Source organism: Ictalurus furcatus, chromosome 15 (assembly GCF_023375685.1).
Source record: "Ictalurus furcatus strain D&B chromosome 15, Billie_1.0, whole genome shotgun sequence".
NCBI classification, from domain to species: domain Eukaryota; kingdom Metazoa; phylum Chordata; class Actinopteri; order Siluriformes; family Ictaluridae; genus Ictalurus; species Ictalurus furcatus.
This window is the reverse complement of record NC_071269.1, coordinates 1218342-1233031: the sequence shown is the minus strand read 5'-3', so window position 1 is coordinate 1233031 and position 14690 is coordinate 1218342. Positions and strand designations below refer to the sequence as shown.

The 14690-nt window shown below is 40.4% G+C and overlaps 1 protein-coding gene across 1 annotated transcript in view; it reads right to left on the bottom strand.

The window, feature by feature from the left end:
* Nucleotides 1–14690, bottom strand: part of plxna2 (plexin A2) — a 233546-nt gene that overhangs the window by 184201 nt on the left and 34655 nt on the right. The window contains exon 2 of the mRNA XM_053643848.1: nucleotides 5473–6803. Coding sequence (XP_053499823.1) covers nucleotides 5473–6675 — 1203 coding nt within the window. The 5' untranslated portion in view covers nucleotides 6676–6803. The remainder of the gene's footprint in view (nucleotides 1–5472; nucleotides 6804–14690) is intronic.

The window sequence follows — 14690 nt, the reverse complement described above, 5'->3', positions numbered from 1 at the left end:
AATGCACTTTTTCTCGTGGAAAAAAAAAGTTTGCATTCAAAGAAAATGTCATAGCATAGGTGATATACAGATAAATAAAACTGTTAGAAAACATAGAAACCCTCTTAACTCTACCCCTTATCTTCATATCTCTTTATCTGAATCGAATTTATGTGGATTGTTACAAATTTGCAAGTGTGGGTGAATAGTGGAATACTGTCTCGCTAGCAAATTTGACCTGTAGCCTAATACAATCAAAATTTCCTATAAAGGAGCAATCAAGCCACGCCTTGTTTGTTAATTTGTTTGTTTTCTTACTTACTTCAGGGCCGATTGTATCCTGTCAATCAAAAGAGGGCGGGAAAACACATTGATGTGCGTGCTGTGTGTAAAAATTATGTCTCTTGTGTGGAATGATGAACAAACTGCAGTGTGTAAGCTCTGTAATCTCTGCACTGATAACATTTTACACCGGAAGTGAGTTGCAGTGAAGCGGGAGTTTCAGCGTCGAGTCAATTTTTTTTATTTTTGTTTCACCCCCCGTGCTGCCCGCTCACCCTCACGCTGAATTAAAAGGCCAGTACACCATTGAAAGATGAGTTGACAAAAAGTCTATATTGCACAGAAAAATATATTTATAGAGTAGTATATTTTACATCCAGTTAATTTTAATATATAAAAAGTTGATATTATATATTACCAGTTTGATGTCAGTGATGAAGTAGAAATGCTTGTATTTGTGGAGAGTGAATGTGAGACTAACAGGAGGTTTTTTACAATTCAGACAATGTTAATATGAATTAATAACATTCAATAAGTTAATAATCTTACTTTAATCTTCAGAATGTAGTTCATGTGTTAATGTTAATCAGAGTAATGTGTGTTGTGTTTATGAGACCAGTTACTGTCAAACAACTTGCTGAAATGGAGAGAAAAATTTTTTATTTGCATTTCTTTCAGAATTCTTTTAAATTAATTATTATTAATTTATAAGAAGGCATAAAAGACAGAACTATCGGTATCAGTATCGGTATCGGACGATATTACTCTGAATAATCGGTTATTGGTATCACTGAGAAATTTAGTATCGGTGCATCTCTCTCTCTGTCTCTCTCTCTCTTTCTCTCTCTCTCAATCTCTTTCTCTCTGTCTCTCTCTCTCTCTCTCTCTCTCTCTATATATATATATGCATATATAGTTTTGAACATTAAAAGTATAATAAATAATAAGAATAAGAATATCCAATATGGCAAAGTAGGTTTTAATTGAAATCTCATTAAACTAACAACATTAAGATAACACCACCATTAGCACACATGCATAGGCAAAGATGGAGTTTTATAAACATTTACAATATTAAAGAGGACACACAGTCATTTTTCATGTTGAACAGAGCCCTGACTTGACATCAATCTCCATTCAGAAAGGAGCAGTAAGTTACAGGCTTCGTAGTCAGCTGAGCGATCGTCTTGATTCAGGTCAGCGAGAGCCCTGTGACTGGCACTGGCCTCAAACTGCCACAGAGAGTCATCGAGAGGAGCACGCTGATGTAAGCGCACTGTTCATCACCTGCACCACAGCCATCACAGACATTAACACTGACTTTCCAGCTACAGGCTGTAAAATTTTATGGCTGCTCAGCCAGTTATATAGGCTCAGGGAAAGCAATAATGCACAGAGGGTATAAACGTACGCAGGCCCTCCATGCCACATTCTCTTTTATTTCCCTTCCCAAAATAGCTGGAGCAATTCTCACAGGTGAACTCAAAAGCTAAAATGATTTAGGTGGCTACATTATGTGCTCGCACAATGTATTTTTGGAGCTGCGAGTGAGATCAGACAGCTTGGGGCAGGAGGTGGGGCAGGTGGGGGTGTGTTAATTGGAAGGTGCACCATGAAACCTCACTCTGTAACTGAGACCACGGCTTTACTAGCCATGTAAATTGAAAAAGTGTGTTGGTGCAGTGTTGCAGGTGCAGCTGTGTGCCCGAGACTGTGAATGTAATTTAGCCCATTTGGTTTCCATTAGAGTGTGAGTGTTTAGATGATGTGCATAGATGACGACCAGCAGATGCAAATCTGCATCCTTTCCTTTCCTTGCTATAGTCATTCCCAATTCCAGCTGGTTTGAAGCAATTTATTCCACTTTATTAAGGAATTATAAAAAAAATGCATATGTATATGTATATACACCAATGGCCACTTTGATATGAATACCTTTGTCCCTGCTCATTCATGCCAATCATGTGGCAGACAAAAAACATCAGCTCGTCTTTTTTTTTTTCTTCCAATCTTCAACTGTGGCCTCAGACTCTTGTTCTTGGCTGACGGGGTGGAACCCGATCAAGTCTTCTGCTGTTACACATGTGCCTCAAGGTTCGATGAGTTCTGGGATGCTTTTCTGCTTACCATGGTTGTAAAGAGTGGTTACTTGAGTTACTGCAGCCTTCCTGTCAGCTTGAAAATATCTGCCCATTCTCCTCTGACCTCTCTCATCAACAAGGCATTTCCCCTGCAGAACTGCCACTCACTTGAGTCTTTGTTTGTTTGTTTGTTTCCTTGTTTGTTTTTTGCACCATTCCTTATAAACTTTATAGATTCTGGGAGATCAACAGTGCGTGTATATACTGTATATATAACTCCCTTGCATTTCAACCTTATTTAATGTTTAATGTTTGAGTCTGCGCCTGTTTGGTTATATTATTTGCAGAAAAGTATTGAAGAATATTAACTAAATGTACATTCAGTAAAGGAATTCACTCGTTCCCACACATAGGTCATACTTGTGCACCGCACCCAAATGGATGACAAGTCAATAAGATCAATATTTCATGTTGCCAGTAATGCGGAGTTGCACTTTAAATGCTCTTTCAGCTGCTCAGACTGTTTCTCACTCAATCGCACTTGAGCAATTAGTGAGGAGCCACACAGGTCTCCTTCATCAAGAGTAGAAAACATTCGTCTAAAACAGTACTGATGAACTACCATTTTGGTTTCAGTGGTTTGTACTCTTGTATGAGCACCATGATGTCTTACAGCAGCACGCTTGTATTTAGAATTTCGCCAAGACTACATCGAGGTTGGGAGGCCTGTATGATTTCAGTTTGCACCTGTAACGCTATACACTTCTGATTTCCAGTCCCTGTGCTACATTAACCTTATTATAATAAAAGTAAAACCAGGCGGAATGCTTAATTATTTGAGACAAATCTTTGAGTGAAGTAATCAGGATCATACGGCCAGCATTTGTATGGAACACTGCAGGTTTAATGAATTTTAATAAAGTTTGAACACTGTGATTTAATACAGAAATTCATAAGGACAAAAGTTAAAATGCTAAATGTCTTGATATTGTGCATGCAGAAATTCTAGTAAACTTTTGTGTTGTCAGTTCCAGGAGATCTGTGGGAAACACTGGAATTGTATTTCCTTGCTAGATGCAGGAAGTTGATTACTTGGCTGTTAAATAGCCTAACAGGAATATAAAAGTTCAGGAATTGTTTCCTGATTCACAAGGTGGCCTTATTGAATATACTGCTGTTGTCAAAGGGCCCACTGAATATGAGCGAGGACTGGGACCTGTACACTTTGTAAAACAATAATTCCTCAGCTGAAACAGTGCATGAGGGAAATATGCTCCACTGTTTTCCACAAATAAAGTACAATGTGTTAATAACTAGACATGAATTTAACAGTGCTTTCACAATAAATAAAGGTTCATTCAGCTAGGAGGTGCCCAGTGACATTAGATGTATTATTAGATCGTTATTATAGCCTTTGCTTTTATTACAGGATGAACACAGGATTTAAATTTTTTTCTTTGTATTGGTAGTCCTCATACTTCATTATGGTCAGTGTGCTTACAATACACTTAGTTAACATACATCTCTCTTTCTTACTTACTTTGGGGGAAAAAAAGAGATTGTGCGTCTCTCTCTCTCTCTCTCTCTCTCTCTCTCTCTCTCTCAGGGTGTTATACTTTTGCGAGAAGCCAGCCGAGAAGGCCACATCTGGTGCCATCTAAATAGTCAGGAATAACTAGCAGGAAATTAAATAAAAACACTCCTGTCTGGCTCCACTGAGCGACTGCACTGAGCATGGCCAATTTTTTTTTTTTTTTTAAGGTAAAAGGAGGTTATTTTCTATTTCAGAGGGAAAGGGGTGGGGTGGGGGGGAGGGGGGGGTGGTTGCTGAAGAGTGTATTATTTCTTTGGAAAAATATTTTCATACTCCTGCTGGACTTTAAAAAGAAAAGAAAAATAGCCATGTGGCAGGAAGCGGGCACTGACCCCTTCAAAACCCCTTACTAGCAGAACTGATCTGAGTAAGCGTAGAGTGCTTCCTGTGTGACTCATTAAAATGCACCCAGTGCAAGCCATTAAATACTATAGATTTATTGAGCAGGTATTGAGCAAAGCATTTTTTCTACGTGCATCTTCTCTTAAGTGATGACACATTCCTTAATCTAAAGAACAAAGTAAAAATGGCTGGAGACTTAAGTGCATTGTGAAGTGTTTTAATGAGATCTAGAAATACATGGCCTGGCTGACAGGCCCATGGGTGTTGATGGGAGATGTGTCAGTGGGGGTGTAATGGGGCTGGAAAGGTGGAAACCATAAGAGAACCTCCCAACTGCTGCCACTTAAGTGGTGCAAACAAGTGTCACATCTTCCTCAGGGAACAGCTGCCAGCGTTTGGCTGATAACTATCATAATTCCTTTCATTCCTATTATCAACTAAGGAATAAAGACACAGAGGACATCAGTCTCCTGCGGCTACATTTCTTAACTGAATTTAAAAGGACTGTAGATACTATGTAGGGACATACAGTAGAGTCCTGCTCTCGGGTATTTGGACACAGCTTCTTTTCTCTCACTCTCAGTCTGTTTCTCGCCCATGCTCTCTCTCCTATCCCTCTCCATCTCCATGCTCTCCTAGACTAGAAAGGATTGGTGTATTTGTATTGCAGTGGAAGAGAACTGCGTTAATGCTTGCCAAGAAAAATAAATCCATTCTAAGTTGCGAACATGTCTTCAGATAGATTCAGATAGATTTTAATATGACTACTTATCCTATCAGGGCTATAAACTAATTATTTTTAATTACAACTAAACAAAGATTAACCTGATAAGAGATTTACATGATAGAAGGAATTTGATAGGATTGAGGGTTTTATTGAAGCCCTGTTGTGTCTGTGTCGGCTGTTACTCTACATTCAATCTGATGGTTATGAATGGTTGGTGTCATTGGTAGAGGCGTTTATAACTCAGTACTGCTACTGAAAGTGTGATTGATGAGACGTTCTTCAAATAATTTCATAAATAGATACTACTTAATAAATATTAAGGCCCTAATACAATCCTCAAAAAGGAATCAAACAAAGTGCTGATTGATCTATCTGAGCATTTGCTGAACAACACTTTCTTGTAATAGTACTATTTTAGGCTTCTTACATAAAATAACATGATGGTATTATAGCAAAGGGTGCCTTACCGCCTTGGTGCACTGAACATCTTTTCCCAGCAGCCAACTCAACTCCAGGTTGCCTTCTCCTTGGTAGCAGGACTGCAGGCGCTCCTTGATGCGGGCATTGATGTCCTTGATGGTGAAAACGCAGAGGGCTGAATCGTCAGGGGGACGGTGGTACTGCTTCTGGCCTTTAGAAAAGATGGCAAAGAGCACATCATCGGTGACACTGATATTGAGTGAGGTGGCAAGCACTCTTCCTGGTTTGGCAAGGTAGGCTGCCTGCAGCAGCCGGTACTCTATGCCATTGCGCACACAGCCAATGGGCAGTGACACATAGGAGTGGAATTTGTGGTCGTCTTTGCAGAGCCGGACAATGCGTGAAATATAGAAGAGATCATTTGAGGAACCACTGGAGGCCATGCCATTTTCTGGGGTTTCTGGTTGTACGGTCAAAAAGTACACAAAATTGCCACTGGCAAATCCATAGATGTAGTATATGTCAAAGTGGGAGACCAGTGCTAGGGTGTCTGAAGGAATCTTGATTAATGATGAGACAAAATCAGTGTGCAGTTCGTAGTCAAGCATGGCTGAGGACTCTGGGTCACGAGGAAGTTTGCGGCTTGAGATAGTTGGAAAGTAGTCTTGCTTCCCATCTACTGCAGTGCCAATGAAAAGTGTGCCATCTTTGCCCTGGGAAGGCACAATAACTCCATACATAGTGCCTGTCTGATTGACACTAGAGAGATAGTGCTCTTTCTTGTGTGAGGGTTCTACCAGTATGAAGAGATCATCCAGTCGAAGTAGCTTGCATACACCCTGATAGAGACTCCCACAGGCCAGCAGCCTGTTCTGAGAGTAATCAATAAGGAGAAGCTTGTTGACATTGTTGGTAGAGACCAGTGGTTCAGAACATGGTTGGACTATGAGAGGTGGGTAGCAGGCCTTGTTGTCATCTTCTGGGCCAGTGTCATGGGAGACCAGGAGAGTGAGGTTGCCAGAGAGCTTGTAGACACGATTAACAGCACCAATATAAAGTGCCCCTGTTGTCTGATGGACCGTCATATGATTGAAAGACCATTCTCGCTTCTCAGGGTGAAATGTGGTAAATGTCTGTCCACTGCATGTTGTAGCAAGGGTTAGCACCAGCAGCCATACACACAAGGGCAGTGTTAAAGAACTAGAAGAGTTTACTTGTAAAGTCCTTTGTGAATCTTGCTGGCCCTCCATGATCCCTACGGATGGCAAGGAGGAAACAATACTAGAAATCGTTCAGGGTATTACAAGTCACAACCTTTCTTTCCGAGTCCTAATGGTTAAACTGTATGGTTCTTCTATTCCACTGTCTTCACATGTTTCTGAAAAAGACAGAAAGAGACAGAGGGCAAATGAGTAAGACTAAAGTCATCCTGACTCACATGTAAGCTAAATGAAAAGAGATCAAAGTCAACAGAAAAAGCTGATAATTCACCAGGCCTCTGAGCCGCCATTCAATTTCTCATAGAGACAATGGGCAGAAAGCTTTATCTACACATTCCAAAGGAGTTGTCATGTAGGAAAGTACAATGACGGAAGCTGAAGCTTTATAGCAACGGAACTTAGCATGAGCTGATGTCATGCTACCAACTCATACACTAAGTACAGTGTTTAACTAAAGTTTGAGGCAAGATTTGGGTTATTTTTGCTCAAAACAGTGTCTAACTAGCAACATGGCTGATAACCAAGCCCATTATTAAATGGCTAATTTTTAAAGACATAAACCAAATGACCATTACTACCAATAAGCAAAATTGCTATGAATGCATTTGAACATTTTTGAATTATGCAATCATGACAAGAATCAAGGTTAAGAGTTCCTCATTTCCATAATTTTCATTTCTAGCAAATATCAGTGATGCACATTCATTTTCTTCACAAGTGTCATTTATTTCCATCTGGCCTTAATTGCTTTGACAGTCTATCAGTAGAAGAGAGAGAGAACGAGAGACAGAAAAAAAAAACAAGCACAGTATGGAATTGTTGTAACAGCCTTTTGAAAATAGCTTCAGAGATCTGCCTACTTTATACAGTAAATCAAAAGGGAGGACCCTTTCTCAAGTGTATCTTGGGGAGTTAATTATCTCATCCACCACACAGTGAGGCCTGAATCTTATTACTGAAACAAAGTGTGAACAAATTGGGTGCCAGTTCCATGTACCTTTCTTTACTCTCTGCTCTTTAAGAGGGCTGTTTAACAGGATCTGAATCTATTAATTATGCTTTCCAATTTTGTTCCTGTGTTTTTTCCTCCCCTCTTTTTTACCTCTACATCTGACACAATCAAAGCCTGGGGGAATTAATCATTGGCAGCAGACTAATCATTCCTAAACGAATCAGGCCACCATTAGAGATACCAGTGCTGTCATCCAGCCACATCCACCACATTTGTATTCTTTGTTATTCGTCCCTGGCTGCTCTGCATATATTATCACAGGCGAGCGACATAAGAGGGCAGCAAATGGAGACAATGGTTGCGCCTCTGAAAATCAAGTATGTGCTTCTGAAAACTCAGCTTAGCAGCCCAGCATATGTAATTATATGAATTAAAGTGGCATGTTTAACACAATGGCAATCAGTGGAATATTAGATGCCATTATTCCTTATGCTTACGTTTTAAAAAGAAAAGATTAGATTTTCCAAGATTGCAGTCTGATGTGTTTCAGACAAGTACTCCTGACATCGCCCAGACCTGTCCTTGCTCCTGACTCACTGCTTCACTGCTGTAGTACCTGTATTTTCACTGGGCTCTGGGGGACCCTTATCAATCAGAAAATTGATTGGTCCTTTTCAGCAAATAGGGTGGCATGGTATGAGATGTCTTGCTCCCAAGAGCAGAGCATTAGCATGGCCATAAAAGGGGTTATAAAGCCAGGCCTGTGCCTGACCTTCACGCAATTTCTTTGTTACAGTTTGCACATACTAGAGATGCAAAAGCACATCCCTCTGGAGCAGTTATTAGAGACTTGCTGAGGTGGTACTTTAATATAACACCTATATACCCCTTTTCCCTTAAAACACAAACAGTACCACTCCCCTTTTCACCAATTTTAGTTCTCACAATTCACCACTCTCTTAATCCTTTCTCTCTTTGTGCATCTCTCGCTCTATCCCTTCTGCTGGATTCTGTCTCAGTGTAAGAAAGAGTGCTTCTCTAATTTTTTATATACCAGCAGCAGCTGTGTTCAAGAAGGGAGAGAAAATTGGAAACTGTTTAACCATGCTACTGTAACAGCAAAGCCATCAGAAATGTAAGGGTTTTTTTTTTTTTTTGTTTATTATGTTCTGTCCATTTTTTTTATGTCTGATATATCTCTTTTCATTATGTAGCCCAGATACGGAACTAAAGAGAGCGGGCTGATGTATTCTTGGTATCCTTTTATTGTCTGAGGTAATTATTTTTGCTTTGAATCTGTGAAAAGAAGTAAGAGATTAACATGTCAATGTTAGCACCTGCAAATCATGGCCATGTCGACCCACAGCCTACAGTACATCAAGAACAGGGCAATTTCAACATTGTTCCAAAGTCTGGTAGGGATAAGAAAACGAGCATGTTGACAGGATTGTAGTTTGCCATAGCGATGAGTCACAACCTCACATTGCACCAGTGGGAAAGTAGCAGCTTTCTGATTCAGCTTCACTGCTTTGACCACACAAACACTTTAGTTGAGGGTCGCGGTTATAAGTGAAAATTCCACCCACTGATTTACAGATAGGTTGCTATTTCTGTAGATGCCATGCAAAATTATATATGTTTCTGGCAGGCTGACAGCCAGGAACAGCTGTACATCCTAAATACAGATGCACATCTACCTCCAGTACATGCATTAACTAGTGTCTTCATCATCCTTAATTTCATATATTTTTCTTCATTTCCCTTCAGGCCTTATTCCGCAGTAACCATCCATCTGGGCAGAGAAAGGTCACACATGCTTCTTTGAAGCTGCTAAGCCACCAGCTAGGCAACATTCCCGAGCAGCTCATCACGACAGAAGTGCTAAACTACTTTCTACATGTCAGTAACTATGACCAAAATAAAGCAATATGTCTGAAACTGAGTAAAAAACAGTGACTCATCAGTTCCTCATCTGCTGAAATGCATCCAATTGCATTGCCCTTTAATTTGTTTCCATTGTCAGTAAATGACATAGTGTGCATTTACTGGAGCCAGTCAGGCATTTTGAGTTCTAAGGCATAATTTTAAAATTGGAATTCCAATTTAGAGCAACATTATAGATGATTATGACTGCAGTGGCACTAGAGAGGCCAGCTGTAATTTTTGTACGCTGGATTTCAATGGGCATCGACACATACAGTTACTGTACATTCATAGATAGTTATAGTTATAGATATAGTAATTCTAAAATGATCCTCAGTGCATCTTGATTCTATATGTGATGGATTATTTTTATTAACTAAAATGCTGTAGCTTGGCTCCAGCAAAAGCACATGTTTTCAACAACAGCATAGCAGTGCAAAGGTTTTTGTGACAAAACTTGCAGTTGAACTGGTAATTTGTTTTATATTATTTATTTATTCTATTTTTATTTCTATTCTTATGTCATTGATGATATGGAAACATACAACATGATTCCCCATATCGTTGTGTTCCTGAAATACTTTATCCTGATATGAAAGATCTTGCACCTGGCATCTAGAATTTTCTTCTTTTGTATGTGTGTGTGTGTGTGCGCGCGCGTGTGTGTGCTTCTAATTCATAAAATCCAAAACCTACCCAAATGAAAGCACAGGTCTGTGTGTGTCCATCTTCAAATCTGAGCTAGCTAACTTCTAATTAGTTAACATATACATTGCACACTTGCTAGCCTACACCTTTGTCTTTTACCAGCTAGTTGGATTAAGGTTGTGGGCAAAAATATATATTTTGGCCAAAAAAATTCAAAGATAAGCTAGATTAACAAAATCAACAGCAACATGATTCACTATAAGTTCAAAAAGGCAAACTATAGCAATCCTAGCCAGTGCTGTGAAAACACAAAGTTATGAGTATCTCTGTAAAATAATTCTGAGGAGAACAAGTAGAATGGAAACAACAGGAAACCACTGCATTCCACAATCCATGTGGCCTATGATTATGGTGTGAAAATAACTGTTGTTTTTCTTAATGAACAGTAAGGAAAAGCAAACCACATGTTAGTGTTAACAGCCCCTACCACACAAGTACCCTGTGGACTGCCTTGCTTCGTCAGCTCATCAGTGTGTTAGCATCTCCACATTGGTGTTGGCTAGGCTAAGCTAAATTTTAGTATGCTTTGCCAACATGAATCCTGCCAGTAATATTGAGGTACATAATCTCTGGAAATGAAATCTTTGCCATATTATGGCTTGGATATGAATAAGTATGTGCTGAATAGGGCAGGAGGGAATAAAAGGATTGAATGCCACATTGTCAGTCAGCTGAAACACTGCCCATAATTTAAAGCACAGATTTCAAACTCCCTGTGCCAACAACTCTGTAGTCACCGAGCCCAGCTTAGGAGCTGAAGCTGATTTAGTCAGTTGAGCCAGCTACTCCACACTCAGTCCTTATTTCCTTCCCTTATTAAGATTCTTAATAATAGAACAAAATTTGTTTGCTCTGATACTTTCATATTTACAGCTAGAATACAGACAAGAACCTAAAGCTAAATCCTTTTAATGGTGGAAAATCATTGTGTAATGGAACAAAATTGCACTTTGTTTCTGCGATTAATATTATCGTTATCAACAGTCACATTTAAGCAAATGATTTGAATGGTTAAATAAAACGAGAATAATAATCAATATACATTTGTATCAAAGCTGATAACAGACATGATCAAACTATTTGAGTAGCTTAAAAATGATCAAATTAGGGGAAGTACTCCCTTCTGAGTTATTGTCATGTTAAAAATAGAAGTTTAATAGTTCTTGAAGCAAGTTCTTCTTTTGTGAGTGTGTAACTGATAAAACAATTAGTCCGTGAGGTTAGTCCATTAGTCTTTATTTCTTGCCTGACATTCTCTGGTAGTGATAATGAGAGGCTTTGCTAGTGTGGGGTGTCATGCCAGAGTAGTGATATTTATCATTTCTTTTGTCTCTATTAGATCCAACTGCAGCATGAGGCAGCCTTGCTCTCCATGTGCTAGCTCAGAGAGTTAGCACGTCAGCTTCCGATATACAGCACATTTACCTCCCACTTGGGAGGAATAACACAGTAAAGTGGGCAAAGATTACATTCACCCTGACTGCATGTCTTCCCATCAACTCTTCTCTCTGTTCTCTTCTACTTGGTCTGTGTTTGGACTGAAAACCCAGTTAAGTTGACTTAACTCACAGCTTTGGCAACAGTAAATGTATAACCACAGCCATAGTCATAGAGCATTTTATATTTTCTTCTATACTCAAAGTTGAATGAGAAGCACAAATTAATAGTGCTCTATAGATATCTGGAAAACCAACCACAGTGACAGAGGTGTGCATTGGGAAATGTACTCTATAGGGCTAGATGTGCACTACACATGGCATGAATATCTCCCTCTGCTCCCATCTCCAGTGCTCGTTGCTTTGAGGGAAGTGTCTGTCTACACTGCATGACCTGAATTAACCTGACAATCATGTAATAATAGATTTCAAATAAATTATCTTTTATTGGTTAAACTGTCTGTGGGAGTGGGCAGCTTGGGTAAACTGTCTGTGGGAGTGGGCAGCTTGGGTAAACTGTCTGTGAGAGTGAGCGGATTGGTCAAACTGTCTGTGGGAGTGAGCGGATTGGTCAAACTGTCTGTGGGATTGAGCGGATTGGTTAAACTGTGTGAGAGTGGGTGGATTGGTCAAACTGTCTGTGGGAGTGAGCGGATTGGTCAAACTGTCTGTGAGAGTGGGTGGATTAGTCAAACTGTCTGTGAGAGTTGGTGGATTGGTCAAACTGTCTGTGGGAGTGAGCAGATTGGGCACACTGTCTGTGAGAGTTGGCGGATTGGTTAAACTGTCTGTGAGATTTGGCGGATTGGTTAAACTGTGTGAGAGTGGGTGGATTGGTTAAACTGTCTGTGGGAGTGAGCAGATTGGGCAAACTGTCTGTGAGAGTTGGCGGATTGGTTAAACTGTCTGTGAGAGTTGGTGGATTAGTCAAACTGTGTGGGAGTGGGTGGATTGGTCAAACTGTCTGTGGGAGTGAGCATATTGGTTAAACTGTTTGTGGGAGTAAGCAGATTGGTCAAACTGTCTGTGGGAGTGGGTGGATTGGTTAAACTGTCTGTGGGAGTGGGTGGATTGGTCAAACTGTCTGTGAGAGTGAGCATATTGGTTAAACTGTGGGAGTAAGCAGATTGGTCAAACTGTTTGTGGGAGTGGGTGGATTGGTCAAACTGTCTGTGGGAGTGGGTGGATTGGTTAAACTGTCTGTGAGAGTGAGCGGATTGGTCAAACTGACTGTGGGAGTGAGTGGATTGGTCAAACTGTCTGTGGGATTGAGTGGATTGGTTAAACTGTCTGAGGGAGTGAGTGGATTGGTTAAACTGTCTGAGGGAGTGAGCGGATTGGTCAAACTGTCTGAGAGTGGGTGGATTGGTCAAACTGTCTGTGGGAGTGAGCGGATTGGGCAAACTGTCTGTGGGAGTGAGCGGATTGGTTAAACTGTCTGTGAGAATTGGCGGATTGGTTAAACTGTCTGTGAGAGTTGGCGGATTAGTCAAACTGTCTGTGGGAGTGAGCAGATTGGGCAAAATGTCTGTGAGAGTTGGCGGATTAGACAAACTGTGTGAGAGTGGGTAGATTGGTTAAACTGTCTGTGGGAGTGAGCAGATTGGGCAAACTGTCTGTGAGAGTTGGCGGATTGGTTAAACTGTCTGTGAGAGTTGGTGGATTAGTCAAACTGTGTGAGAGTGGGTGGATTGGTCAAACTGTCTGTGGGAGTGGGTGGATTGGTCAAACTGTCTGTGGGAGTGGGTGGATTGGTCAAACTGTCTGTGGGAGTGGGAGGATTGGTCAAACTGTCTGTGAGAGTGAGCATATTGGTTAAACTGTGGGAGTAAGCAGATTGGTCAAACTGTTTGTGGGAGTGAGCGGATTGGTTAAACTGTCTGTGGGAGTGAGCATATTGGTTAAACTGTTTGTGGGAGTAAGCAGATTGGTCAAACTGTCTATGGGAGTGGGTGGATTGTTCAAATGGTCTGTGAGAGTGGGTGGATTGGTCAAACGGTCTGTGGGAGTGAGCATATTGGTTAAATGGTCTGTGGGAGTGAGCAGGTTAGTCAAACTGTTTGTGGAAGTGGGTGGATTGGTCAAACTTTTACTAGTACATGTGGGGGTAAGAATAAAAAAAAAAACTGTTCCATGTATACCTTTACTTCACATTCTCTCTAATTGGACAGCCGTGTTTATGTCATTGCTCCACATCAACAACAACAGCTCCACAACAACAGGGTGTCAGCCACCCTGACCTAGGCACAGTGACACTGATAATCAATGTCCTTCTCATTAATGCTATGGAATGTAAACAAATAAAAATATTAATGAATGCATTTTGTCTCAGTGATTCTCAGAGGATTCTTATTACACATACTATGAGAGTAATACATACAAAAGATCCACTAGTATAAATGGATCAGCACAGAGGTCACTGGTTACTGGGCAACTAATTATCAGTGATCTGAACCTGGACTTTGTTGTGTAGTGGAAAGCTCAGCCTTCATGGTGGTTCAAAACGTGTTGTGAATTTTGCTGTATTCTGCTCATAGGCAGCATGTTTAGAATTCGTCTCGATTCTTTGGGTCTCCATGGCTGAGTGATGTAGCACTGAATGAAGCATATCAAAGTGTATTAAATCCCTCACAGAATGCAATCCTCAAAAAAGGCATGTCATAATGACATTAGAATTAGCAGGCATCAAATGCTGCTCTTATCTTTCAAGACAGGTGTTTGGATCTAATCTTTACCTATCACCCTGAACCTGCAGAGATACCCTGCTGCCTCCTCGTTCTTGCTTCAGTTAGGCTCAGATAAATGTTTAGCACTTTCCTTAGCTCACTGTTATACACTTCTGGCAACACTCAAGAATGATCCGAATATTATTGTTTATTGCATTTTGCCTCTGTGCTCACGATCACAGCTCCTGAGGTCACATACTCACATACTCACAGACTCACGCACACAGAGAGTTAACTAAAGGAGGATATGGTCTATGGTCTTCACTTCATGCATCAGGTAGTTACTTACAGCCTCTTGAG